General features: G+C 44.3%; 1 protein-coding gene and 1 pseudogene across 2 annotated transcripts in view; both read right to left on the reverse strand.

Moving 5' to 3' along the window:
* Positions 1-3,094: 3,094 nt before the first annotated feature.
* Positions 3,095-26,523, reverse strand: part of LOC110566988 (zinc finger protein 627-like) — a 29,398-nt gene continuing 5,969 nt past the window's right edge. The window contains exons 1-4 of one of the 2 annotated variants that reach the window (XM_021676700.2): positions 20,906-21,057; positions 12,755-12,881; positions 10,570-10,630; positions 3,095-9,456 (exon numbers count right to left, since the gene is read on the reverse strand). In XM_021676700.2, the coding sequence (XP_021532375.2) occupies positions 8,304-9,456; positions 10,570-10,630; positions 12,755-12,788 (1,248 nt within the window). In that variant the 5' untranslated portion in view covers positions 12,789-12,881; positions 20,906-21,057 and the 3' untranslated portion in view covers positions 3,095-8,303. Of the gene's footprint in view, positions 9,457-10,569; positions 10,631-12,754; positions 12,882-20,905; positions 21,058-26,523 lie in introns of those variants that run through there. The other variant, XM_012436347.3, reaches the window with a different exon arrangement.
* On the reverse strand, positions 13,597-25,872 carry LOC105706164 (ADP/ATP translocase 2-like; annotated as a pseudogene).

Here is a 26,523-nt window from a genome sequence, read left to right on the forward strand (position 1 = left end):
CTACATAAATTGTCAAATTCATAAATCTGTTCTCCATAAAGCAATCCAGTGGGTCTCTGACCTTAACAGATTTTATTCATACATCAAATCACAGTCCGACTCCAGCTATTCTACATGTAAACCAAAAATAAAATTAAAGCCCAGCCCTCTCCCCCATACAGAGGGATTTCCCGCTCAGCTAAGGGCAACCCAAAGTAAACCTGAAAATCTAGAAATCTAGTTCAGGCCATGAGGGAAAGCAGGGGTCGAACCTGTAGTCCCACCTTAGCACCTGTAGTACCAGTTACTTGGGAAGCTGAGGTGGGAGGATCCCTTGAGGAGGGAAATCAAGGCAGCAGTGAGCTGTGATTGCGCCACCGCACTCCAGCCTGGGTGACAGAGACCCTATGTCAAAAAAAGAAAAAAAAGAAAAGAAAAAAACTTTCAGACAAAAATAATTTATATCCGTACCATCATGGGGGGGAAAAGAGTGACTAATGGTGATTCTGCCGAGAAACTATAAAGAAATCCTAGGAGAAGTTCTGAAACCTACAGTAAATGGCTATGGCTGAGGCCTGAGACACATTTTGTTTTGGAAACTCACTCATGCAAAATGCCAAAATGTGTATGTCATGGTGTAAACACAATATAGAAAATACTGACGTTAAATTATTCACAGCCACTAAGTGGCATCACTATGCTTTTTTATATTAAGATGTTTCTTTCATTTTTTTTTGAGACATAGTTTCAACTTGTTGCCCGGGCTGGAGTGCAACGGCTCTATCTTGGTTCGCTGCAAACTGCCTCCTGGGTTCAAGTGATTCTCCTGCCTCAGCCTCCCAAGTAGCTGGGATTATAGGTGTGCACCAACACACCCACCTAATTGTGTATTTTTAGTACAGAGGGGGTTTCTCCATGTTGGTCTGGCCAGTCTAGAACTCCCGACCTCAGGTGATCTACCCTCCTCTGCCTCTCAAAGTGCTGAGATTACAGGAGTGAGCCACCTTACCCTGCTTGTTTTGTTTGTTTGTTTTTTAATGGTGGGGATAGGGTTCGTTAAGCATGGTGACTCATACCTGTAACCCCAGCACTTTAGGGGGCTGACATGGGGGTGGGAGAATCACCTGAGGCCAGAAGTTAGAGACAAACCTGGACAACATAGCAAGACCCTGTCTCTTAAACTACACACACACACACACACACACACACACTCACCTCCTTCCTTCACCACCTCTCATTCACAAAGCTACTTACCACTCCTCAATCACAAAGCTATTGACTGCTAAATTTATATTTTTATCCTGACCATTTCAGCATCAGTAAATATTAATGCATGTGAGAGGTTCTCAGTTCATTTTTCTGCAGGACAGTATCCAATGTTCCAAATGCCTTGCTGAAAAACCATTCTCCCCTACATTATCCTGGTCTATTTAATAAAAATCAATTTATTGGCTGGGCACAGTGGCTCATGCCTGTAATCCCAGCACTTTGGGAGGCCAAGACAGATGGATCACGAGGACAGGTGATCGAGACCATCCTGGCCGACATGGTGAAACCCTGTCTCTACTAAAAATGCAAAAATTAGCCGGGCATGGTGGTGCACACCTGTAATCCCAGCTATTCGGAAGGCTGAGGCAGAAGAATCACTTGAAGCCGGGAGGCAGAGGTTGTAGTGAGCTAAGATAGCACTCCAGCCTGGCAACAGAGCGAGACTCTGCTTCTAAATAAATAAATAACAAAAATTAACTAACCATAAATGAAGGGTGTCTCAGTCCATTTCTGCTACTATAATGAAATTCCACAGATTGAGCAATTTATAAAGAACCAAAGTGTTTTTTCCCACAGTTCAGGGGGCGGGGAAATCCAAAAAGAAGGTTCTGGCATTCTGTGACAGCCCTCCTGCTGCATCCTCCTGAGGACAGTAATGCTGTGTCCTCACAGTGCAGAAGAAAGAAGGGCAAGAGAGGACCTTGTCCCCATTCATCAAGCCCTTTATAAGCATTAATCTACTCAAGACAGGCCAAGCATGGTGGCTCACGCCTGTAATCCTGGCACTTTGGGAGGCTGAGGCAGGTGGATCACCTGAGATCAGGAGTTCAAGACAAGCCTGGCCAACACGATGAAACCCTGTCTCTACTAAAATACAAAAATGAACTGGTCATGATTGTGGGTGTCTGTAATCCCAGCTACTCGGGAGGCTGAGACAGGAGAATCGCTTCAACCTGGGAGACGGTGGTTGCAGTAAACTGAGATCTTGCCACTGCACTGGAGCCTGGATGACTGAGGGAGATTCCATCTCCAAAAAAAAAAAAAAAAAAAAAAAAATCTACTCAAGACAGCAAGCAGAGTCATCACCATTACCTAAACACCAAAAGGTCCCATCTCTCAACAGTGTTGCAATGGGGTTTAAGTTCTAACCTGTAAATTCTGGAAGGGACACAAGCATTCAAACCACGGCAAAGGGGATTATTTCTGGACTCTCAATTCTGTCCTGTTAATCTACATATCTGACACTGTGCCCTTTTTTTTTCATTTATTAATTTTTTTTTTAAGATGGGGTTTCATCATGATGGCCAGGCTGGTCTTGAACTCCTGACCTCAGGTGATCCACCCACCTTGGCCTCCCAAAGTGCTAGGATTACAGGTGTGAGCCACCGTGCCCAGCTGACACTGTGCCCTTAAATCTGGCCAATCTACTATCCAACCTGATGATAAAGAACCCCATTCATTCCACCTGATTGTCAGGCAAATATTAAAATGGTTTGAGGCCAGGCACAGTGGCACACACCTGTAATTCCAGCACTTTGAGAGGCCAAAGTAGAAGGATCAACTGAGGTCACGAGTAGAAGACCAGGCTGGCCAACATGATAAATCCCATCTCTACTAAAAATACAAAAATTAGCTCGGTGTTGTGGCGGGCACCAATAATCCCAGCTACTTGGGAGGCTGAGGCAGGAGAATTGCCTGAACCCAGGAGGTGGAGGTTGCAGTGAGCCAAGATTGTGCCACTGTACTCTAGCCTGGGTGACAGAGCAAGATGCTGTTTCAAAAAAAAAAAAAAGAAAAGAAAAAGAAAGAAGAAAAAGAAGAACGAAAAGAAAGTAAACAAATGAAATTAAAGGACAGGAGACACTTTTTAATTCATTTTTTAAGGCTAGCTTCACTTTGATATGAAAGCCAGATGAAGACACTACAAGACAATTAAAAGCTACAGACCAATATCGTTTATGCATATTAAAGCATAATCCTTAACCAAAGACTATCAAAAGAAATTCAGTACGGTATTAAAAAAATGATAAATGTGGGATTTATAATCAGAATGCACAGATGGTTTAACAAAAACGAATCAATGTAATAGACAACCTTAATGGCAAGAAGGAAAAAAACACATTTAACATTTCAATTTATACAGAAAAATAATTTAACAAAATTCAATATCCTTTCTTGACTTTTCACACCTATAATCTCAGCACTGTGGGAGGCCTGGGTGGGTGGATCACCTGAGGTCAGGAGTTTGAGACCAGTGTGACCAACAGGGAGAAACCTCATCTCTACTAAAAATACAAAATTACCCGGGTGTGGTGGCACATGCCTGTAATCCCAGCTACACAGGATTCTCCTGAGGCAGGTGAATCCCTTGAACCCAGGAGGCAGAGGTTGCGGTGAGCCAAGACACGCTATTGCACTCTAGCCTGGGCAACAAGAGCAAAAGTCTGTCTCAAAAAAAACCCAAAAAATGAAAAACAAATAAACAAAAAACTAGAAATGGAATGAAACTTTCTTAATAGAATAATGCCATGTATGAAAATCCTACAAGTAACATGTTCAATGGTGAAAGACTGAAACCTTTTCCTCTAATACCAGGAACAAAAGAAGAATGCCCACTTTCACCATTTCTATTTAATATATGTGTTAATCTGTTTTGCACTGCTGCAAAGAAATATCTAAAGCTGGTGATTTATAAAGAAAAGAGGTAGCCTGGCAAGCTGGCTCATGCCTATAATTCCAGCATTTTGGGAGGCTGAAATGGGCAGATCTCTTGAGGATAGGAGTTCGAGAGTAGCCTGGCCAACATTGTTAAACACTGTATTAAAACTACAAAAATTAGCCAGGAACAATGATGCACCCCTGTAATCCCAGCTACTCAAGAGGCAGAGACCCAAGAGTAACTTGAACCAGGGAGTTGAAGGTTGCAGTGAGCTGAGATTGCGCCACTGCACTCCAGCATGGCGACAAGGCACGATGCCATCTAAAAAAAAAAAAGGAAAGAAATGAAAGAAGCTACTGAAGATATCCTTCCATGAGTTCTGTGAGCCACAATAACAAGTTAGTTAAACCCAAAGAGAGCACAGGAACTCCCACTTGAAACATGTGGGTTATAATTTCCATTGGCCCACACTTAACCACTGATACCTGAATGGTAGGGAGTGGAAGGCAAGGAGGGAGGGATGTGGGGACCGAGCCATCAACCTGCGGGCTCTGCAGCTATCTCCACGTAGGTAATGTCAAAACTGAATTGGAAGACACCTAGTTGCTGTCCACTGCAGAATAACCTGCTTGCCTTTTGGAAGGAAGAAAACCCACACTTTTGGTCAAAAAGTCTTGTGTGTTAATTGTTGCTACTGACAGAATAGAAAAAGCCCTTTGAGTGTGTTCTTTTCACAGATTTACTATTTCCATAATAATCATATAGTACACAAAAAATCATGAGTACTTCTAAGTGCGAAACGCCGTCCCACAGGATTTAGCATTCATCTGCCAAGTTCACATACCAGGAAACAAACTTATCCACTGTCACAAATTCTCCAACCTACAAAGGAAAACTGAGATTATGCTACATATTTGTAATGTACCAGTATACTCTTCCACACTTGCTTGTAGAAAAAAGCTCATTTTTTCTGTAACCAAAATGGAAGAGTTTTTTCCCTATTCCTTTTCCCTGGTAGTATTTTCATGCTAAGACCCGGAATTCCATTTGAAATCACCCAATAGATAAAGGAGCTGAGAAACTTACTACACAGGCTATGGGAAGAAAAATAAGAATTTTTATAAGAGAATATAAGACTAGACTTTTCTTCCCCTAAAAGCTACCTTGTTCTGCCATGTTTTGAAATACTTTATCTTGCCCATCAATCTCTAATGATATAGTGCATTTTACACTTATTAAAAACTGAAGCGCCTGGGTATGGTGGCTCATGCTTGCAATCCCAGCACTTTGGGAGGCCAAGGAGGGTGGATCACCTGAGGTCAGGAGTTTGAGACCAGCCTGACTAATATAAAGAAACCCCGTCTCTTCTAAAAATACAAAATTAGTCTGCCATGGTGATGCATGCCTGTAATCCCAGCTACTTGGGAGGCTGTGGCAGGAGAATCGCTTGAACCTGGAGGTGGAGATTGCATTGAGCTAAGATCTCGCCATTACACTCTAGCCTGGGCAAGAGTGACACTCCTTCTAAAAATAAATAAATGAAAAGGATGGAAACTTCAACGTTTAAATATTTTCTGCACTCAACCACTTATCCAACATTTGTGTTACTGACCCTCCACCAGAGGTAACATCTGCAATCAGATGTTGGTTCTCCCAGCACGATTCTCCTGATGTGCAAATAGAAATTTCAAGTTACACTTATGTCCCATGATTTATCTACACTGCCATCAATCTCAGCACCTCAAAACATTGTGGCTTTAGAAACCAGAGAAATCATCATATGAAGGTTGTCGAGAACAAAAGATTTACACAATGTTTACAACATGCTTTCAGACTATTAAATAAAACCAATCCACAACTGTTTTTCTTTAAAAAAAAAAAAAAAAGAAAGAAAGAAAATGTTGGCAAGGTGTGGTGGCTCATGCCTATAATCCCAGCGCTTTGGAAGTCTGAGGTGGGTAGATCACAAGGTCAGGAGTTCGAGAACAGTCTGGACAACATAGTGAAACCCCATCTCTACTAAAAATACAAATTAGCCTGGTGTGGTGATGGGCGCCTGTAATCCCAGCTACTTGGAAGGCTGAGGCAGGAGAATCACATGATCTTGAGGCAGAGGTTGCAGTGAGCCGAGATCAGCCTGTTGCACTCTAGCCTGGGCAACAGTGCCAGAATCCTCAGGAAAAAAAAAATGTTTCACTGTAGCTGACATATACCATTATGTACTATAGAGGTGGGCCTGTGATGGTTATATGTATTAAACATCTACAGATGTTTTTTCTTGTCAGAATTGTGACCAGATGTGGTACTCACTGTTCCCCAATCCCACTTTTTTTTTTTTTCCAGGTCCTTGGGCTCTTGTCCACCAAAAACTGGGTAGGAGGCCGTGGCGTGGTGATACTGTTCAAGTAAATATTGAACCCAAAAAGGTTTGCAGAAAGTGATTCATTAGGCAGAGAGAGAGAGAGAAAGAGAAATAGAGCAAGCAAGCTCCCACGCTGTCATGGGTGGAGATCCAGAGATAGAGTCCACACAGGTTAGGGAGAAGGGGACTTTTAACCTGGGAGTTACTCCCGCCCCATTCTAGTTGTTGTCCAATTAGAGTTCTTTCGAACTTCCGCTAGAATAACTGATCTTTGACATCTCATTGGCTGTTTGGCCCACAGTCATCCCATAGCTTTTCGCAGGCTTTCTAAACCAAAGCAGCTCACCTGGGCAGGTTACCTTCCCTCCAGGACAAAAGTTAGACAAAGAACTCTAGGCTCCCAAACGGAGACGAAAAAGAAGGCAGGTCAGGCATGTCGCTGGGAAGTTCTTGCCTTTGCAACAACACCCCTTATAGACCCGGGAAGAAAAGTTAATACATTCCCTCAAAATAACACAATGAAACAACCACTTTTATATCATTTACAATGCATTAGACATTATAGATAACCTACAGATGACTTAAAGTGTACAGGAAGGTGTGCTTACATTCTAGGAAAACACACCATTTTATATAAAGCACGTGAGCATCTTCGGATTTATTCTGATGAAGTGCTGCAACCAACGCCTTGAGAATACCAGAAAATGACAGTATTTCAGAGAAACAGAAACTACACAAGGCTTTACCACATTATTTACATTCAGTTTCTCTCCAGAGTCAATTCTTTCATGTATCTAAAATAAACAAGGACAAGCAAACCATATTCCATGTTCCTAACAGTTATGAGGTCTATCACCAGTGTGTCACACCGTGTGCCTTCAAAGAATTGAGAAAGGAAAGGCTTCCCATGTTCCTAACATCATTGTTTTTTTCAAGTGTGAGTACCTTCATGGTTTCAGAACATAATGGAAAAATAAAAGGTTTTACTTTTTTTTGTTTTTGAGATGGAGTCTCACTCTGCCACCAGGCTGGAGTGCCGTGGCGTGATCTCAGCTCAGTGCAACCTCTGCCACCTGGGTTCAAGCAATTCTCTGCCTCAGCCTCTTGAGTAGCTGGGATTACTGGCACTTGCCAACATGGCCAGCTAATTTTTATATTTTTAGTAGAGATGGGGTTTTGCCATCTTGTCCAGGCTGGTCTTAAACTTCTGATGTCGGGATCCACCTACCTTGGCCTCCCAAAATGTTGGGATTACAGAAGTGAGACACAGTGCTGGCCTACACTTTTTATAAAACTTTTCTCCACTGTCAGGCCTTTCATATCTTTGAAGGGAACTGTGATAACAGAAGGCTTTCCCACATTCCTTACACTCAAAGTTTCTCTGCAGTATGGGTAATTTGATGTCTGTGAAAAGCATTGTGATAACTGAAGGCTTTTGCACATTCATATTCATAAGGTTTCTCTGCAGTGTGGACAATTTTATGTCTGTGAAAGGAAGTGATATGACTAAAGGCTTTCCCAGAGGTTTTACATTCATACGGCTTCTCTCCAGTGTGAATTCTTTTATGCACTTGAAGTGAACCGAAATATGTGAAGGCTTTTCCACATTGCTGTCATTCATAGGGTTTCTCTCCACTGTGAATTCTTGCATGTGTTCGAACAGAATGGGAACAAGTAAAGGCTTTTCGACATTGCTTACATTTATAGGGTTTCTCTCCACTGTGAATTCTTACATGTGTTTGAATGGAACTGAGACTAAAGGCTTTCCCACATTGTTTACATACATATAGTTTCTCTCCAATGTCAATTCTTACATATGTTCCAATGGAACTGGAACAACTAAAGGTTTCCCCACATTGCCTACATTCATAGGGTTTCTCTCCAATGTGAATTCTTGCATGTGTTCAAATGGAACTGAAACAACTAAAGGCTTTCCCAGATTACTTATATTCATAGTGTTGCTCTCCAGTGTGAATTCTTGCATGGTTTTGAATGGAACTGGATTGAAGAAAGGCTTTTCCACATTGCTTACATTCATAGGGTTTCTCTCCAGTGTTGAGTCCTTTCGTGATACCGAAAGGAACTGAGAGAAGAAAAGGCTTTCCCACACTGCTTACATTCATAGGGTTTCTCTCCAGTGTGAATTCTTGCATGTATTCGAACGTTACTGGGTAAACTAAAGCCTTTCCCACATTGCTTACACTGATAAGGTTTCTCTCCAGTGTGAATTCTTATATGTGTTTGAAAGGCACTAGACTGAATAAAGGCTTTCCCACATTGCTTACATTCATAGGGTTTCTCTCCACTGTGAATTCTTGCATGTGTTCGAATGTAACTGGAACGAGTAAAGGCTTTCCCACATTGCTTACATTCATACGGTTTCTCTCCAGTATGAATTCTTGCATGTCGTTGAATTGAACTGGGACGAGTAAAGGCTTTCCCACATTGCTTACATTCATACGGTTTCTCTCCGGTGTGAATTTTTGCATGTTTTCTAACAGAACTCCAACTATGAAAGGCTTTCCCACATTGCTTACATTCATATGGTTTCTCGCCAGTGTGAATTTTTGCATGTGCTCGGATATTACTCGAACGATTAAAGGCTTTCCCACACTGCTTACATTCATACAGCTTCTCTCCGGTGTGTGTTCTTTCATGTCTATGAAAGTGGCTGAGACAATCAAAGGCTTTCCCACATTCATTACATTTATATGGCTTTTGTCCAGTATGAGATCTTTCATGTGTGAGATTTAGACTGAGAGTAACAAAGGCTTTCCCACAAATACATGTGTAAGGTCCATCTCCACTGTGCATTACCCTGTGTCTTTGAACAGTTTTGAGAGAAATGAAGGTTTTTTTCAATTCCTTACAATCATAGGCTTTCTCTCCAGTGTGAGGCTTTTCATGTGTTTGAAAGGAGTGGAGACAGCTGAAGGTTTTTACACACTGCTTACGTTTACGCGTCTTCTCTCCATGTTCCCGACACTTACATGGTTTGTGTCCAGTGTCAGCCCCAATGCAGCAATTCAGAGATGAATGATCCATGTTGCCTTTTGCACACACACGGCTTTCACATGGTTTTACCCCAGGAAAAGTCTTCTTGTTCATTATAGCATCTGGAATCAGGCTGAAAGTTTCTTCACATTGACAATCTTTACATTCACAGAGTCTCTCTGCCATATGATTTCTTTAAGAAATAAGAAGCACATTACAAAAATTTTGTTGAGAAATAATTTTATATTAGCATTTGATTTACATATTTTACTTTATCATGAGAAATGTAGGCTTTATGCCCTGTCTGAATTGTTTGAAAGTGAGTGGACTGAACTCTCTGCAAAGGGGCCCCATTACAGCTATTATCAAAAGAGTGATGGTGGTAGGTAGTTTCCTTCTTTCTTTCCTTCTCTCCTTCTCTCCCTCTCTCCCTCCCTTCCTCCCTTTCTTTTTCCTGAAACAGTCTCTCACTCTGTTGCCCAGGCTGCAATGCAGTGGTGTGATCACACTTCGCTGCAGCCTCCACCTTCCAGTCTCAGGCAAACCTCCTACCTCAGCCTCGCAAGTAGCTGGGCCCACAGGCTTGTGTCACCACACCTGTCTAATTTTTAAAATTTCTTCTGGAGATGAGTTCTCACTGCATTGCCCAGTCTGGACTCCAACTCCTGGGCTCAAGCAATCCTCCCATTCAGACTCCCAAAGTACTGGCATTGCAAGCATGAGCAACCACATCTGGCAACTATGGTGTTTCTTAACGCTGTTTCCAAGGCAATTATTTGACAAGCAATGAATGTCTATGTCACATTGAACTACATATTTTGGGAGAAAACATTCTAAAACTTAACAAATTTGAAGCTGGGCTGCTTCACTTTGTTTGCTTGTTCTTTAAATTTCCATGGAGCACATTGGCTCATGCCTGTAACACTAACATTTTGGGAGGCCAAGAAAGGAGGATGGCATGAGTCCAGGGTGTTCAAGGCTGCAGTGAGCTATCATCATGCCACTGCACTCTAGCCTGTGTGACAGAGTAAGCCGTGTCTCAAATAAAGAAATACATTCCCGTCTTAAAAAAAAAAAAAAAGGCCAGGCGCAGTGGTTCACACCTGTAATCCAAGCACTTTGGAGGCCAAGAGGCGGATCACCTGAGGTCAGGAATTCAAGACCAGCCTGACCAACATGGTGAAACCCTGTCTTAAAAAAAAAAAAAAAAGAAAGAAAAAAAAAATACATAAGTAAACAAATATAATTTTCTATCATTCTAACATTATCTCAAGAGACACAGCTTTACGTTGTAAATGCAAATTACCTTGGATTTCTCCTGGAATCTTTGCAATGATCTTCAATGTTCTGGTCTTTCCATTTTATTCCTAAAATGTGGTCCAAAAAAATTATCATAAATTATAACAAAATTATACAAACTTTTTTAAATTCTATGTTCATGGAACACTATTGCCATGCATGAGTTATTCAACAAGGTATTATTGACCCTTAAACAAAATTGGTTTGAGTCTGGGTGCGGTGGGTTATGCCTGCAATCTCAGCAGTTTGGGAGGACAAGGAGGATGGGTCACCTCAAGTTGGGAGTTCGAAACCACCCTGACCAACATGGAGAAAACTGTCTCTACTAAAAATACAAAAAATCAGCCGAGCATGGTAGCGAATGCCTGTAATCCCAGCTACTCGAGAGGCTGAGGCAAGAGAATCACTTGAACGCAGGAGGTGGAGGTTCCAGTGGGCTGAGATTGCACCATTACACACCACCCTTAGCAACAAAAGGGAAACTGTCTCAAAAAAAAAAAAAGCGGGGGGCTTGAATGGCACAGCTTTAGTCATATGCAGACTTTTCTCAACCTCCGCTACCTGCATGGGAACAAGACCAACCCTTCCTCTTCTTCAGGCTATTCAGTTTTGTTCTGTTTGTTTTGTTTAGAGTCTTACTCTGTAGCACAGGCTGGAGTGCAGTGGCACGTTCTCAGCTCACTGCAACCTCCACCTCCCGGGTTCAAGCAATTCTCCCGCCTCAGCCTCCTGAGTAGCTAGGATTATAGGCATGTCCCACCACGCCCGGCTAATTTTGTATTTATACTAGAGATGGGGCTTCACCATATTGGTCAGGCTGGTCTCAAACTCCTCATCTCGTGATCCACCCACCTTGGCTCCTCAAAGTGCTGGGATTGCAGGCATCAGCCACCGTGCCCAGCAAAAAGGATTCCTTTAGGATGATCCATTTAATCAATAGTCAATGTTTTTACTTCTTTATGATTTACTTTAACATTTCTTTTCTCTAGCTTACTTTATTGTAAGAATATCAAATATAATAAACCAAACAGGGAGGCACTGTGGTTTATATCTATCATCCCAGCACTTAGGGATAAGGTGGGAGGACTGCTTTAGGCCAGGAATTTGAGACCAGCCTGGGCTCAGAGCAAGACCCACATCTCCAAAAAATATAATTTAAAAATCAGCCCAGCATAGTGAAACTTGTCTGCAGTCATGGCTACTCAAGAGTTTAAGGCAGAAGGATTGCTTGAGTCTAGGAGTTAGACGTTGTAGTGAGCTATGATCACGCCCCTACATTTCAGCCTTAGTAACATGAGACACTATCTTCATATATATTTACACATATATACCAATATACAAATTATGTATTAATTGACTGGTTGTGTTATTGAGAAAGCTTCCAGTCAACAATAGGCTATTAACATTTTTTTGAGAGAGTTTTGCTCTTGTTGCCCAGGCTGAAATGCAGTGGTTCGATCTTGGCTCAATGCAAACTTCACCTCCCAGGTTATAGTGATTCTCCTGTCTCAGCCTTCTGAGTAGAAGGGATTACAGGAGCCCACCATCACACTTGTCTAATTTTTTGTATTTTTAGTTGAGATGGGGTTTCATCATGTTGGCCAGGCTGGTCTCAAACTCCTGACCTCAGGTGATCCCCACGCCTGGACATCCCAAAGTGCTGGGATTACAGGCGTAAGCCACTGCACCCGGACAACACTTAACTTTTTATATGGTCAAAAGTTAAAGCCAGACCATCTACTATGCAGAGGTTAAGAGTCTCTTAACATGCACTTTGTTCAAGTGTCTATTGTATTGCTTGTTTTGAGATGAGGTCTCACTCTGTAGTCCAGGCAGGAGTGCAGTGGCACGATCTTGGGTCACCGTAATGTCCGCCTCCTGGGTTCAAGCCATTCTCCTGCCTCAGCCTCCAGAGTAGCTCAGACTAAAGGTGTGTACTACCACGCCAGGCTAATTTTTGTATTTGTAGTAGAGAAGGGGCTTCATCATGTTGGCCATGTTGGTCTCTTGATCTCCTGACCTCAAGTGTTCCATCCACCTTGGCCTCCCAAAGTGCTAAGATTGCAGGCGTGAGCCACTGTACCTGGCCAGTCTACTGTATTCCCTACCATGTTCCAAATCACTGAACAGTGTAGATGACTAAGAAACATTTGTTCTCTATTTGACTCAGGAAGAAATGATGTCATCCTTACCTATAGACTTCATGTTCCTGATGGTTTCCTGCATCACATCTCTGTAGAGATTCTTTTGGGAAGGATCCAGCAGAGGCCACTCGTCCTGGGTAAACCTCACAGCCACATCCTCAAAGGTCACTGAGTCCTGAAACATCCCCCAGGGCAGAGGAGGAAGGTTAAGATCGACAGTGCTAGGAATCTACACTTAAGAAGAAGTTCACACAATGCTATAGACTCCACAAATTTATTCAATGACTTGGTCATGATACTCTCGTCCTCTGTCTATACTCACTTTCTCCAACATTGCAATTCGGATGCTGGAACTCAACATATTCAGTAAAGTATCAGCCAAGATGAACAAGCCTCTCATTCACTATTTCAGAAAGTGAGATATGCTGCCCGGATCACCTCTAGTGTCCCTCTGTATTCATACTATGTCTGTGTCTGTACTAACTCATATATGAGACACAATAGTAGCCAGGGGCGGTGGCTCAGGCCTGTAATCTCAGCATTTTGGGAAGCTGTGAAGTGCATCACAAGGTCAAGAGATAAAGATCATCCTGGCCAATATGGGGAAACGCTGTCTCTACTAAAAATACAAAAATTAACTGGGCACGGTGGCATGTGACTGTAGTCCCAGCTACTGGGGAGGCTGAAGCAGGAGAATTGTTTGAACCTGAGAAGTGAAGGTTGCAATGAGCTGAGATTGCATCACTGCACTTCAGCCTGGAATCAGAACGAGACTTGTCTCAAAAAAAAAAAAAAAAAAAAAAAAAAGACAATATTAGCAGTTGTGAGACAACATATCCTTACACATGCTTATTTAGAAAGTTGGACTATGATGCTATCCCACAGCCAGATTGAAGGAGAGCTACACCAACATAACAAAGAAAAGAAGCTGTGTATGCCTAAACTATTTATTCAAACAGTATAATATTTGCCACTGGGCATAGTGGCTAACGCCTGTAATGCTAGCACTTTGGGAGGCTGAGATGAGAGAATTGCTCAAGCTCAAAAGTTCAAGACAAGTCTGGGCAACATGTTGAAACCCTATCTCGACAAAATATAGAAAAATTAGGCAGGCATAATGGCGCATGCCTGTAGTCCCAGCTACTACTAGGGAGGCTGAGCTGAGAGGATTGTTTAAGCCTAGAAGGTGGAGGCTGCAGTTAGCCATGAGTGTGTCACTGAACTCCAGCCTAGGTGAAAGAGCGACATCCTGTCTCAAATTAAATTGAAAAATAAATAAAGGGCAGGGTACGGTGGCTTACGCCTGTAATCCCAGCTCTTTGGGAGGCTAAGGTGGGCGGATCATGAGGTCAAGAGATTGAGACCATCCTGGCCAACATGGTGACATCCCATCTCTACTAAAAATACAAACATTAGCTGGGCATGGTGGCATGCACCTGTAGTTCCAGCTACTCGTAAGGCTGAGACAGGAGGATGGGTTGAACCTGGGAGGCAGAGACTGCAGTGAGCTGAGACTGAACCCCACTGCACTGCAGCCTGCCAAAAGAGCGAGTCTCAATCTCAAAAATAAATAAACAAATAAAATAGTATTTGCTTAATTTCCATCTACCTTCTGAGAGTTTTAAATGTTGTTGCAGAAACAGAAGAGGAGCATATGTGATCGGCCACTTCTAGGTTTGAATGTTTGTCCCCCCAAAACTCATATTGAAACGTCATCCCCAATGTGTCAGTATTGAAAAGCGGGGCCTTGAAGGTGACTGTGTCATGAGGGCTCTGCCTTATGAATGGATTAATTCATTGATGGACTAAAGGTTTAATGAGTTAATGGAATATCCTGGGAGTAAGACTGGTGGTCTTCCAAGAAGAGGCCAAGACCCCAGCTAGCACAATCAGCTCCCCCCTGAGGAAAACCCTCCCTCCATTGCCTCAGATGGTGAAGAGTCCCTACCAGCAAGGCTTTCCCCAGATGTGCCCCCATGCCCTTAGACTTCCCAAACTCCAGAATTGTACAAAACAAATATCATGTCTTGTGTATTACCCACTTTCAGATATTCTTTTCTAACATGAAACAGACTGAGATGGCCATGAAAAAAAAACTCTGGGGCCAGGCGAGGTGGTTTACGCCAGTAATCCCAACACTTTGGGAAAGCGAGGTGGGCGGATCACGAGGTCAAGAGATTGAGACCATCCTAACCAACATGGTGAAACCCGTCTCTACTAAAAATACAAATAAATAAATGAATAAATCAGCTGGGCGTAGTAGTGCACATCTGTAGTCCCAACTATTCAGGGGCCTGAGTTAGGAGAATCACTTGAACCTCAAAGGCGCAGGCTGCAGTGAGCTGAGATCGTGCCACTGCACTGCATCCTGGTGACAGAGCAAGACTCTGTCACACACACACACACACACACACACGAAAATACTCTAAGCACCATGTATCTAATGAGTGACGTTGGTACGTAACATTTCACATGTTCTGTCAGCACTTGTTACCTGGGTGATTTAGCCCATCCTATGTGATTACAGTAAGAGAACATCTGGGAGCTGGTAACTGGGTTTTGTAGATTAAATTTAATGAAGTATAACAAAAGGCTAATGAAATGTATTTTCATCATCCTAAAGGAAAAATTTTAAACATTTTATTTGGTAACATAAAGAAGAATGAAAGATGGGGAAATATTGTACACGTTCTTCTAAAGAACTGCATGTCAGCTGGGCACAATGGCTCACACCTATAATCCTAGCACTTTGGGAGGCTGAGGTGGGTGGATCACCTGAGGTCAGGAGGTTGAGACCACCCTGACCAATATGGTGAAACCCCGATTCTACTAAAAATACAAAAATTAGGCATGGTGGCACACACCTGTTGTCCCAGCTACTTGGGAAGCTGAGGCAGGAGAATTGCTTGAACCCAGGAGATGGAGGTTGCAGTGAGCCAAGATTACGCCACTGTACTCCAGCCTTGGTGACAGAGCGACACTGTGTCTTCAAACAAACAAAAAGAACTGCATGTCACCAATGTCATTTCTGATGAATATTTATAAAATTCCCTAAATCATTAAAACAGACCTCTTAGTAATCGATAAAAGCTACTTAAACAAAACTAATGAAGGTAACAAATGTCTAAAAATGTTAAAAATCTTCTAAACCAGAAAGCGACAGCTTACCTAACATACATGAAACTATAATATTTATTTTATTTTCAAATATCTTTGTATACTCCAATTTCTCCTGGGACTACGAAAAGTCTGAAATAAGGCTCTCTTTTCTGTTTCAACTACACTGAAACCTAACTGGGGTCAATCATTAGCAGGGACTACATAAAAACATTGTCAATGGGCCAAGCGCGGTGGCTCACGCCTGTAATCCCAGCACTCTGGGAGGCCGAGGCGGGTGGATCATGAGGTCAGGAGTTCAAGACCAGCATGGCCAAGATGGTGAAACCTGTCTTTACTAAAAATACAAAAATTAGCCAGGCATGTGATGTGCACTTGTAATCCCAGCTACTTGGGAGGCTCAGAGAATTGCTTGAACCCAGGGGGTGGAGGTTGTAGTGAGTAACATTCTCACGTTAACAACAGCTAAGTCTTGGAATCCATGAGCATGGGATATCTTTATTTATGTCTTCCATAATTTGTTTTCATGAGATGGAGTCTTGTTCTCTCACTAGCCTGCAGTGCAGTGGTGTGATCTCACCTCACTGCAACCTCCACTTCCTGGGTTCAAGAGAGTAGTTGGGACTACAGGCGCACACCATCATGCTCACTTTTATATTTTTAGTAGAGGTCGGGTTTCACCATGTTGGTCAGGATGATCTCAATGTCTTGACCTCATGATCCGACCGTGTCGGCCTCCCAAAGTGCTGGGATTATAGGCGTAAGCCACCGCGACCAGTCAGAACTGAGTTTTTTAAAGAGTATTCTTAAACAATCAAATGAAGGGACAACAAATTCTTCATTCTGTTATTCTCGTCTGACCTACTATATAAATGTGTCTTCAAAATAATAATCTTAACACTGCACTGAGTGGTTATAGATTTTAATAGGTCATAGGAATGACAAGAATGTTATATGGAATGGGACACACATATCTAGAACACTGTGTAACATATGAGGAGTACCCTCAAAACCAGCACAGTGTTCCTTGAAACTAAAGGTTCATTAGTTGTAAATGTATACTACAAACTCTAGGGAATTCCCTGATAAAATTGAATAAATGAGTAGACTGATATGCTAATAGAGGGAAAATAGAATCACATAGACTAGTCAATTACAACTACAGAAGGTGGAGGGATGCCATGGCTCACACCTGTAATCCCAGCACTTTGGGAGGCCAAAGTGGGTGGATCACTTGATGTCAGGAGTTGAAGACCAGCCTGGCCAACATGGTGAAACCCCTTCTCTACTAAAAATACAAAAATTAGCCATGCATGCTGGCATATGCCTATAATGCCAGCTACTTGTGAGACTGAAGGATAAGAATTCTTTGACCCCAGGAGGAGGTAAAGTTTTCATTGAGATGAGATCACACTACTACACTCCAGGCTGGGCAACAGAGTGAGACTCTGTCTCAAAGAACAAAGGAATAAACAAAAACTACACAAGGTAGAAAAAGAGAAAGTTTGAAAAATAGATGGAAAGTACAACAAACAGAACAATTACATATATACATATTAATACAACTATATCAATTACCACTTTAAATCTCTATTATTCATATACACAAAAAAGAGAGATTGACACAGTAAAGAAACAAGGGTCAGTAATGTGTAAAAGAAAATCATTTCAAACAGAAAGATATGGACAGATTACATAAAAAGGTATGCAAAAGGTAAGTCATTCTAACACTAATCGAAAGAAATGTGCAAGTGTTGTGATGTCTGATCACGCTGTGGACAGCATGGCGACTCCCACGAACTGCATGTACATCCCTGTAGTGCTTTCTGGAATTAGAAAACCTGAAATGGTTGTAAAATCCTAAAAGGAGGAAGAAATGTTCAACCTCTGTGGCGCCTACGTAACTCTGAGACATTCTCTATTGCTTCTAAAACCGGCCTCGATTTACAAGGCCATTCGACTTTCTAAGGGACATTGGCCAACTCCTGACTCCACACACCAGGACCCCCCTCCAGAGCTTGCAAGAAAACACCAACTGTAACTTCTGTAACTTTCCACTGCCCACCCCAAACCTAGAAAACCAACTCTTATTTCACGGCCCTCAGCTGACACCACTTTTGGCCTCAGCCCACCTGCACCCAGGTGAATAAACAGCCATGTTTCTCACGCAAAGCCTGTTTGGGGGTCTCTTCATTCAGAGTGCCCATTTTAACATCTGGTGCCAAAACCTGGGACAGGGATACTCCCTCGGGGAGACCAGTCCCTTGTCCCTGCTCCCCCTCTGGGAAGAGACCCACCTGAGGCCTCAACAGCTCTCTTGCCACCTTCAGATAGGATAAGCCATCTCCCCTCTTTCTCTCTCTTTTCCTTTAGAGAATGGGAGACAAGTCCCTCCCCCTCTCTCTTTATCTCGAAATATTTCTCCTTGTGGTAGAGATAAACAGACACTCTTTATCCGTGTAGAGCCAGAGAAGACAAGTCTCTTCCCTTGATGTCTGGTCAATCGTGGGGACTCCTGCCTTGCTCATTCTCCCATGTTACAGCCCAGGAACCAGTCAGGGATGCCTACTGAAAACGCTGGTGGCTGCTCGCTCCTTCTCTTCATCTCTACTCTACTCCTTTCCTTAAAACTTACCTCCTTTGCTATGGGCAACACTCAGTGCTCTATTCCTCAATCCTAAACTCTAGCCGGCTTCCTACAAAACCTAAAACTTCAACTGTTGCCTGATCTGAAACCTAAACGTCTCTGTAACACAGCCTGGCCTCAATCCAAATGACCAAAAAATGGCACTTTCTATTCCTGTCTTCTGCAAGACCTAGACAATTTTTGTCCACAAATGGGAAAATGGTCTAAGGTACCAGACGTCCAGATATTTTTTTTACATTCTAATCCCTCCCTGATAGCTGCTCCTTCTCTCCCTTGCATCCACCCCTCCTGCCTCCACCAGGAACCAAGAATCTTCCTTGTCTATTGACCCTTCTGACCTTTCTCCTCCCAGCCTGTCTGACCCGGGCCCCAATTCAGGCCCAACCCCACACCCAGAGCCTCCCTCCTCTTCCTCTGCCTACAGCCCACCTCCTCATGCTCCTCCTGTCACCTCCCAAAGTCATCGCGACCCAGCTTACAGTTCAGTCTTGAGCCTAACTCCTCTATCCCTGCCCAACAGTTCCCTCCTTGAGAGGTGACTGAAGCCAAAGGCATAGTAAGGGTGCACATTCCTTTTTCTTTATCCAACCTTTTCCAAACCAGCCAACGCCTAAGCTCTTTTTCATCATATCCTCCAATACTTAATGCAGTCCTACAACCTTACCTGGAGTGACTTAAATGTCATCCTTACTTCTACTCTCACCAGTGAAGAATGAAGAATGCTTAATATGCACGTGATTACCCAGCGTGCCTCGACATTAGGAAAATAACTTCAACAACTAGCATCTGGCCTTCACACCCCACAGCAGGAACTAATCAACCTCACCTTTAAGGTGTTTAATAACCGAGATGAGGCTGCCAAGCGGTAGTATATCTCAGAATTACAAATGCTTGCTTCCACTGTAAGAAAGACCCCAGCCACTCCTTCAGCTCACAGAAGTTTCACACCAGCAAATCCACAGCATCCAGGCTTCTCTTCAGGACCTCTCCCCCAAAGCCTTGCTTCAGATGCCGAAAACCAGGCCACTGGGCCAAAGAATGCCCACAGCCCAGGATTCCTCAGAAGCTGTGGTCCCATCTGTGTGGGACTCCACTGGAAGTTGCACTGCCCAACTGAAACCACCATCTCCAAGGCTCCACGAACCCAACCCCATAGCCCTCAGGCTGACTCTTTCCCTGATCTCCTCGGCTTGGCGGCTGAAGACTGATACTGCCCAAACATCTCAGGGGCCCCCTGGAAAATCATGGACGCCGAGCTTCAGGTAACTCCTAACGGTGAAGGGTAAGTCCAACCCTTTCTTACTCAACACGAGGCCACCCACTCCACGCTGCCTTCCTGTCAAGGACCTGTCTCCTTGGCCTCCATAACTGTTGTGGGAATTAATGGCAAGGCCTCCGGGCCTCTCAAAACTCCCCAAGCCTCGTGTCAATTAGGCCAGCACTCCTTTCCACATTCTTTCCTAATCATCCGCACTTGTCCAGTTCCCTTGTTTAAACTGAGATATCCTAGCAAAATTGTTTGCCTCCTTAACTATTCCTCGGCTACAGCCACAGCTCATTGCCTTCCTCCTCTGCGAACCCGCCACCTCCCTCAATAGCTCCCCTTATGTCCCCCTACCTTAACCCTAGGGTGCAGGACACCACCTCTTCATCCATAGCTACAAGTCACTCACCCCTCATCATCTCCTTAAAACCTAACCACCATTATCCCGCCCAGTGCCAGTACCCTAACACTCAACACCCTTTAAAAGGCCTAAAAAGCCCACTGGGCACGGTGGGTAAGGCCTCTAATCCCAGCACTTTGGGAAGCCGAGGCAGGTGGATCACCTGAGGTCAGGAATTCAAGACTAGCCTGGCCAACATGGTAAAACCCTGTCTCTATTAAAAATACAAAAATTAGCCAGGCGCGGTGGTGTGCACCCGTAGTCCCAGCTACTCAGGAGGCTGAGGCAGGAGAATTGCTGTACCCAGGAGGTAGAGGTTGCAGTGACCTGAAATCCTGGCACTGCAATCCAGCCTGGGTGAAAAAGTGAGACTCCATCTCAAAAAACAAAAAGAAAAAAAAAGGCCTAAAGCTTGCTTGTTATCACCCGTGTATTATAACATCGCCTTTTAAAAAATTTATTTTAGTTATTTTTATTTCTCCAAATTTGTTATTTATCAGGAGTGACTGAAATAAAGAATATAATTGAGTCCCATTATCATCATCATGGAAATGGCTTTAAGAGAAAACTGGCCAGATGAATATTACTGCTTCCCATTATGAACCAGCAAATAATCGCCACTGATAAATTGACAGCTAGGAGTCTGTCAAGAATGCTCAAGATGTTATATAATACAACATGCCTGTTCACAGGGGGAATATTCCTAGGAAATAACTTATGTGTACTTCTTGATTTCATCATACAAGACAAGCACAAAAGCACCACCCATACCTCTGAGAACACTGGACCATGCGCCCTTGAAAAAAGCTTTGCCTCCTTTATCACGAGCAATCTTCCTTCAGCAGTCAAGCATGCCTGTGTACGTGATGTCAGTTCCTTTGCACCCCAACTGCATCCTCATGCGGTGGCAAAGTGTCAAATAAATAGTAAGTCAGCCCAGCAACGGCAGTGACAGTCTGTGTGATCATCCAGCTGATGACAATGTGAGTGTTCTTGGGATCCGGGAGCATTCCCTTTGCAGTGTCATAGATACCGAAGTAGGCAGCTCAGCAGATGATAATACCCTGCACAGACACGTTAAAGTCTTGATACAGGTCCTTAATCCCATCAGATTTGTAGATCTTAACCAGGCAGTCTCTGAGGCCTCAGAATTCACTTTCAGCTCCAGCTTTACCCACATTTGCTGCTAGACGGGTACGGGCAAAATCAAGAGGGTACACAAAACACAAGGATGTGGCCCCAGCAGCACCGCCTGATGCCAGATTCCCTGCAAAGTAGCGCCAAAACAGGGTCCTCTTGTCCACACCACCCAGTTAGATCCACTTGTATTTATCTTTGAAGTCGAAGTTAAGAGCCTGGGTGGGGAAGTATGTGATGACATTGGCAGGTTACTGCACCAGAAGGACAGGACTCCCTGCTCCTTGGGAATACGGGCCATGCAGTCTATAATGCCCTTGTATCGCTTATCTGCGCTGATCGGCTTGCTGGCATATTGCACCTGCAGCAGCAGCTTGACTAGCTCGATGGGTGCTACCAGCGTCCTGGAGATGGCTGCGGCCACTCCACTTGCCAGGAAGTCCTTGGGGAAGGACACAGCGGCATCTGTCATGTTGAAAGGAAAGAGGAGGCAGGCTGCTCCAGGACGGGACTGGGTCGGGAACCCCGGGAACCAGCTTTGAACCCGGGCTGTGGGGCTATAACAACATGGCCTTTTAATTCACCCTCCTATCTTCCATACCCCCTTCCACAAATCACTATTCTATTCTTAACCTCAAAAACACTTTTTTCTTTTTTTTTTTTAATTTTTTTCCAGACCTCCTAGGAACACAAAAACACTTTTTTTCTAAATCCCAAATTTCTTCCCCATCTGTTAGAATCCCTTCACCAGCATACACGCACTCTCCCTGCCAACCATATCCAGTTAATTTCCCAAACCCCAACCCGGTCCACTAAACAACAGCTTCTCTCCTTCCTAGGTGTACAATACTTTCGCCTGTGGATACAATGTTTTGCCCTCCTAAACAAACCACTTTATAAACGTATAAAAGGCAACCTATCTGACCCCATAGACCAAAAATCCTTCCCCCATTCTTCCTTCCGCTCTCTAAAAAAGACCTTAGAGACTCCTCCTACTTTAGTGTTCCCCAAATCCTCTCAACCCTTCTCTTTCTACATAGCAGAAATAAAAGGCTGTGCCATTATAATTCTTACATAGGAGCCAGGCCCACGGCCCGTGGCCATTTTATCCAGGCAACTTACCCTCAGTCCTGGGCTGGTTCTTCCTTGTTCTCAGCAGCAGCTGCCTACCTGATACTCTCAGAATCCCTTAAAAATCAGAGGCTAGCCCCCTTCCCCCTTCCCCTCCCTTAAAAAAAAATCACAGACTATGTCCCACTTACCCTCTATATTTCTCACAACTTCCAAAGGGTAGTTTCCTCTTCACACCTCACGCAGTTACTTTCAGCCACTGACCTTCTCCAGCTTTATGCAATCACTTCTACTACTTAAAACACACCTCAGAATGTCTCCGTTTCTATTATTTTCTGTTTAACTGTGCTCAAATTCACTGTACCAATTTACTTTTACATGCCCTGCTTTTGTTCAGTTGCCAATTTACACTTTTCCTCCAGGCAATTACAGCTGATATTTCACTCTTAATCTCACTCCCATTCTCTGCTCATACCCAAACTTATTAATGAAAGTGAATTGTTACTTATAGATACCACACGCTTCCTCATACACCATGAAGACAAAAGCTCTGCCCTCCACATGGTTACCCTACCAAACCCCGCTATAACCCTTAACAGCCAAAGCCCTTGGGGGCTCCCCTGGCTTTTGGGTCCAAACCTCAACACCCTCAGAACACTTTCTCATCTTTTCACTTTACACTTCCAGTTATGTCGAAGCCAAGGACTTTTTTCCTCTGTGGTTCTTCTCACATCTGCCTTCCTACCAACTGCACAGGCACTTGTACCCTAGTTTTCCTTACTCCCAAAATTCAGTTCGCCAATGGGGACGAAAGCCTTCCTGTTCCCCTTGTGATCCCAACAAGACACAAGCGGGTCATTCCATTAATCCCCTTACTTGTAGAGTTACGAATTACTACTGCACTCAGCACCAGGTATAGAAGGCCTGACCACCTCAATCGTCAGCTTCCATAGCCTTTGTAATGTTTTCGGATTAATCTCTTAATTCCTAAAAAATCGTATATAAGCAATAACTAATCAGTCAATACCACAAATGATCCTTCTAACAACCCCACAATATCACCCCTTGCCCCGAGATCTTCCCAGCAGTCTAAATTCTTTCCCATTTTTAGGTTTCCATGCCACCCCCAATCCCGCTTGAAGAAACACTGCCCCATCAACCCTCTGTGCCGGCCTTCCTAATATTACACTGCCCTCCGCTCTTCATTTCTTTTTTCTTTACATTACTAATATAAAAAGACAGGAATGCAACGTCTGACCACCGTGGACGGCAGGGCACCCCTATGAACCGCACATACAACTCTAGAGGGCCTTCCGGAATTACAAAACCTGAAATGGCTGTAAGATTGTAGAACGAGGAAGAAATTATCAGCCCCTGCCGCGGCTACTTAACTTTAAGACATTCTCTATTGTTTCTCATTCCGGCTTCCATTGACAAGGCCACAGGGCTTTGTAACAGACTTTGACCAACCTCCTTATGCCACCCTACGACCCCTCCCAGCCTGCAAAAAACAGCCAACTGTAACTTCTGTTAAGTTTCCACTGCCCACCCCAAACCTATGCACCCAGGTGAATAAACAGCCATATTGCTCACACAAAGCCTGTTTGGGGTCTCTTCATTCAGACAGCGCGTTTTAACAATAGTTATATGGAATCCAAACAAATCACATTTTAGATCAATGAAAATGGAAAGAAATTTTCCTCATAATTGCTTTTTTTTTTCTTTTTTTTTGACGAAGTCTCCTTCAGTCGCCCAGGCTGGAGTGCAATGGCGTGAATTCGTGTGTTTGAAACAAAGCCTGGAGGATGAAGAGTTGACATTGTTGTGGTCAACTGAAGACAGGAGGTCCGCTGTGTAAATCCGGAAATCCGGAGATTTGCCAGCAGTCCTAGAAGCTAGGCCGGGGATTACAGTCGCGGATTTGCGTCCCTGCTTCGCATATATCTCGAAATCTCAGGAAAAACCCGAGGCCCCTGGAGACAAAGAAGCAACTGAAGACCCCACAGACCGCTGCTCCTCCCACACGAACCCCGCACTTGAGGCAGACTCCCCCAATGACCCTCCCATGGACCCACACAATCTGGGGAGATGCGGGGCTGCGGGCAAGGAGCTGCGCAGAAAGGGCTCCAGGGCAGGGGCCGCAGTCGCCGAGAAAGGATGGGACAGGACGCCCGGGGTCCAGGCTGCCGGCCCAGCCCCATCTTGCGGCCGAGGGAACCAAGGGCTGAGCTGCGTCAGGGACGCGAGTCCCAGACCAGAGACAACGGCGGGGAGATCTGGTTCCCACCACGGCCGGTTCCAACCAGGCGTACCGTCTCAGGACCCCTGGCCTCGAACACTCACCATTTCCCAGCTTTTGCGGTATCCTGGTTCCTCCTTCCACCTCCCGCTGCCAGTTCTGGCCCCGGAGCAACCGAGCACAGAGCGAAGAAAAGGGTGTGAGAAGAATCGGCGGGCTTTTTAAACCTCGCAACCTCCTCCAGGCAAGGCGCCTGATGGACACTTCTCACGACCCCGCCCCGTGGCTCTGATTGGATATTGCCCAAGATCCCGCCCCCTGGGCCCTGAGTGACAGCAGAAGTGATCTCCCGGTGCTCACCACCCCGACGGAGACTGTGATTGGATAGTGACCCAGGTCCCGCCCCCTGGGCACTAAGGGACAGAAGAAGTGATCTTCCAGTGTTGAGAGGAACCGGATAAACAGGTTCCAGACCTGGGGAGAAGGTGGAAGGTTGGCGGTGGTTCCACCCTCGGCAGGGACCTGACCCCTCCCAGGCAATATTTGCATTTAAGAAGAATTCCCTGCCAGTAGTCTGCGGGCCCTTCCAGCTTCTTCCTCCAGGACGGGGGGTCACAACCATGTGCAAGGAATCCCGGACTCACTGTCCAGTGGAGCCTTCCCCTGGCTTCAGAGCAGGAGGGGAGTGAACGCCAAAAAGACCACACTGCAGCAGGAGGGGGGGTCTGGTGTCCTCCAGGTATCAGGAATGTGGAATGAGGCTGCTGGCTGCATGGCCAAGCCTTTCACCCATTGTTTCGGGAATTAGCAGACTGGAGAGACCGATGAGTGGAACAGGAGGATTTTGTTAAGATGTGCACCGGCTTAGTAGATTCATTTTTCAAACACTGAGTATTGAACAAAGACAAAGCTTGACTTTCACACATGAAACGCAGAAGCAGAACAAAGGGAGTTTGTTTTAAATGACAGGTTTACAAATTAAGTTTACATATGACTTACACGGCATACGTCAGGCCTCCAAGTTCATGCCTGACCATTACAGCCTTGGTGACTGGCACATATGCCTCTGGATGGTTCCCAGCAGCCACAAAGTCCGAAGTTACCAGATGGCCACAAAGAGAGGTGAAACAGCTTGTTCCTGCCTCAACTAATTGTTCTCCCCCTGCAACCTGCAACCATTGTTCCTGCTCAGCCTTTCGAAATTTCCTCCTGGACATTGGGTTTCTCCAGACCCCCTCCCCTGTAACTATGTAATTTGCCGCACCCTCCCCTCTGCTTGCAACCCATAACCCCCACCCTATGATCATGCCTATTTGTAATGGATAACCCCTACCCTTGTGACCATGCATCCCGTGACGCCTTCCCCCTCCCTAAAATAGATTACCACCTTTAACCATTTCCGCCATCCTATATAACCAGTCCGCTTTCCTACCCCCTTTGCATAACTCCTTTCTCAGACTTGGCCCGCTTGCACCCAAGCCGGAAATTAAAACGATCTCCTTGCACACACAAAGCCTGCCTGGTGGTCTCTTTATGCCAGCGACGGGCCTAACAGTTTAAATGGTCACTATTTGGGTTGCAAGCACAGCTTATCTCCCTTCCTTTACTATGGTGTTCGGATGGCTGCAATATAGCCAGCCTAGACCTGTTTTATGACCTTTGCCGTGCTGCTTGGATGAAAGATAGCAACTTTTAGTTATTAGCTACAGAGAACAAGAATACATGAATTTAAAAACTTATAACTTGCAAAGCAGAATACAGTTTCACAAAGGTGAGGGGGAGGATTCAGGGAAATTTTGCTTATACTACAGAAAAGAAAGGAAATTTGTTTTTCTGCTTTCATTTTCTGCTTCACCACCTTCTCTCTCGGGATACTCATTTTCACCAAGAAAATAAAAACACAGCAACAATGGAATAAAATTGTTAAATGTGTGGAATAACT

The sequence above is a fragment of the Aotus nancymaae genome, unplaced genomic scaffold (genome assembly GCF_030222135.1).
Source record: "Aotus nancymaae isolate 86718 unplaced genomic scaffold, 86718_ANA_hifiasm-v0.15.2.pri h1tg000028l, whole genome shotgun sequence".
Classification (NCBI taxonomy): Eukaryota; Metazoa; Chordata; class Mammalia; order Primates; family Aotidae; genus Aotus; species Aotus nancymaae.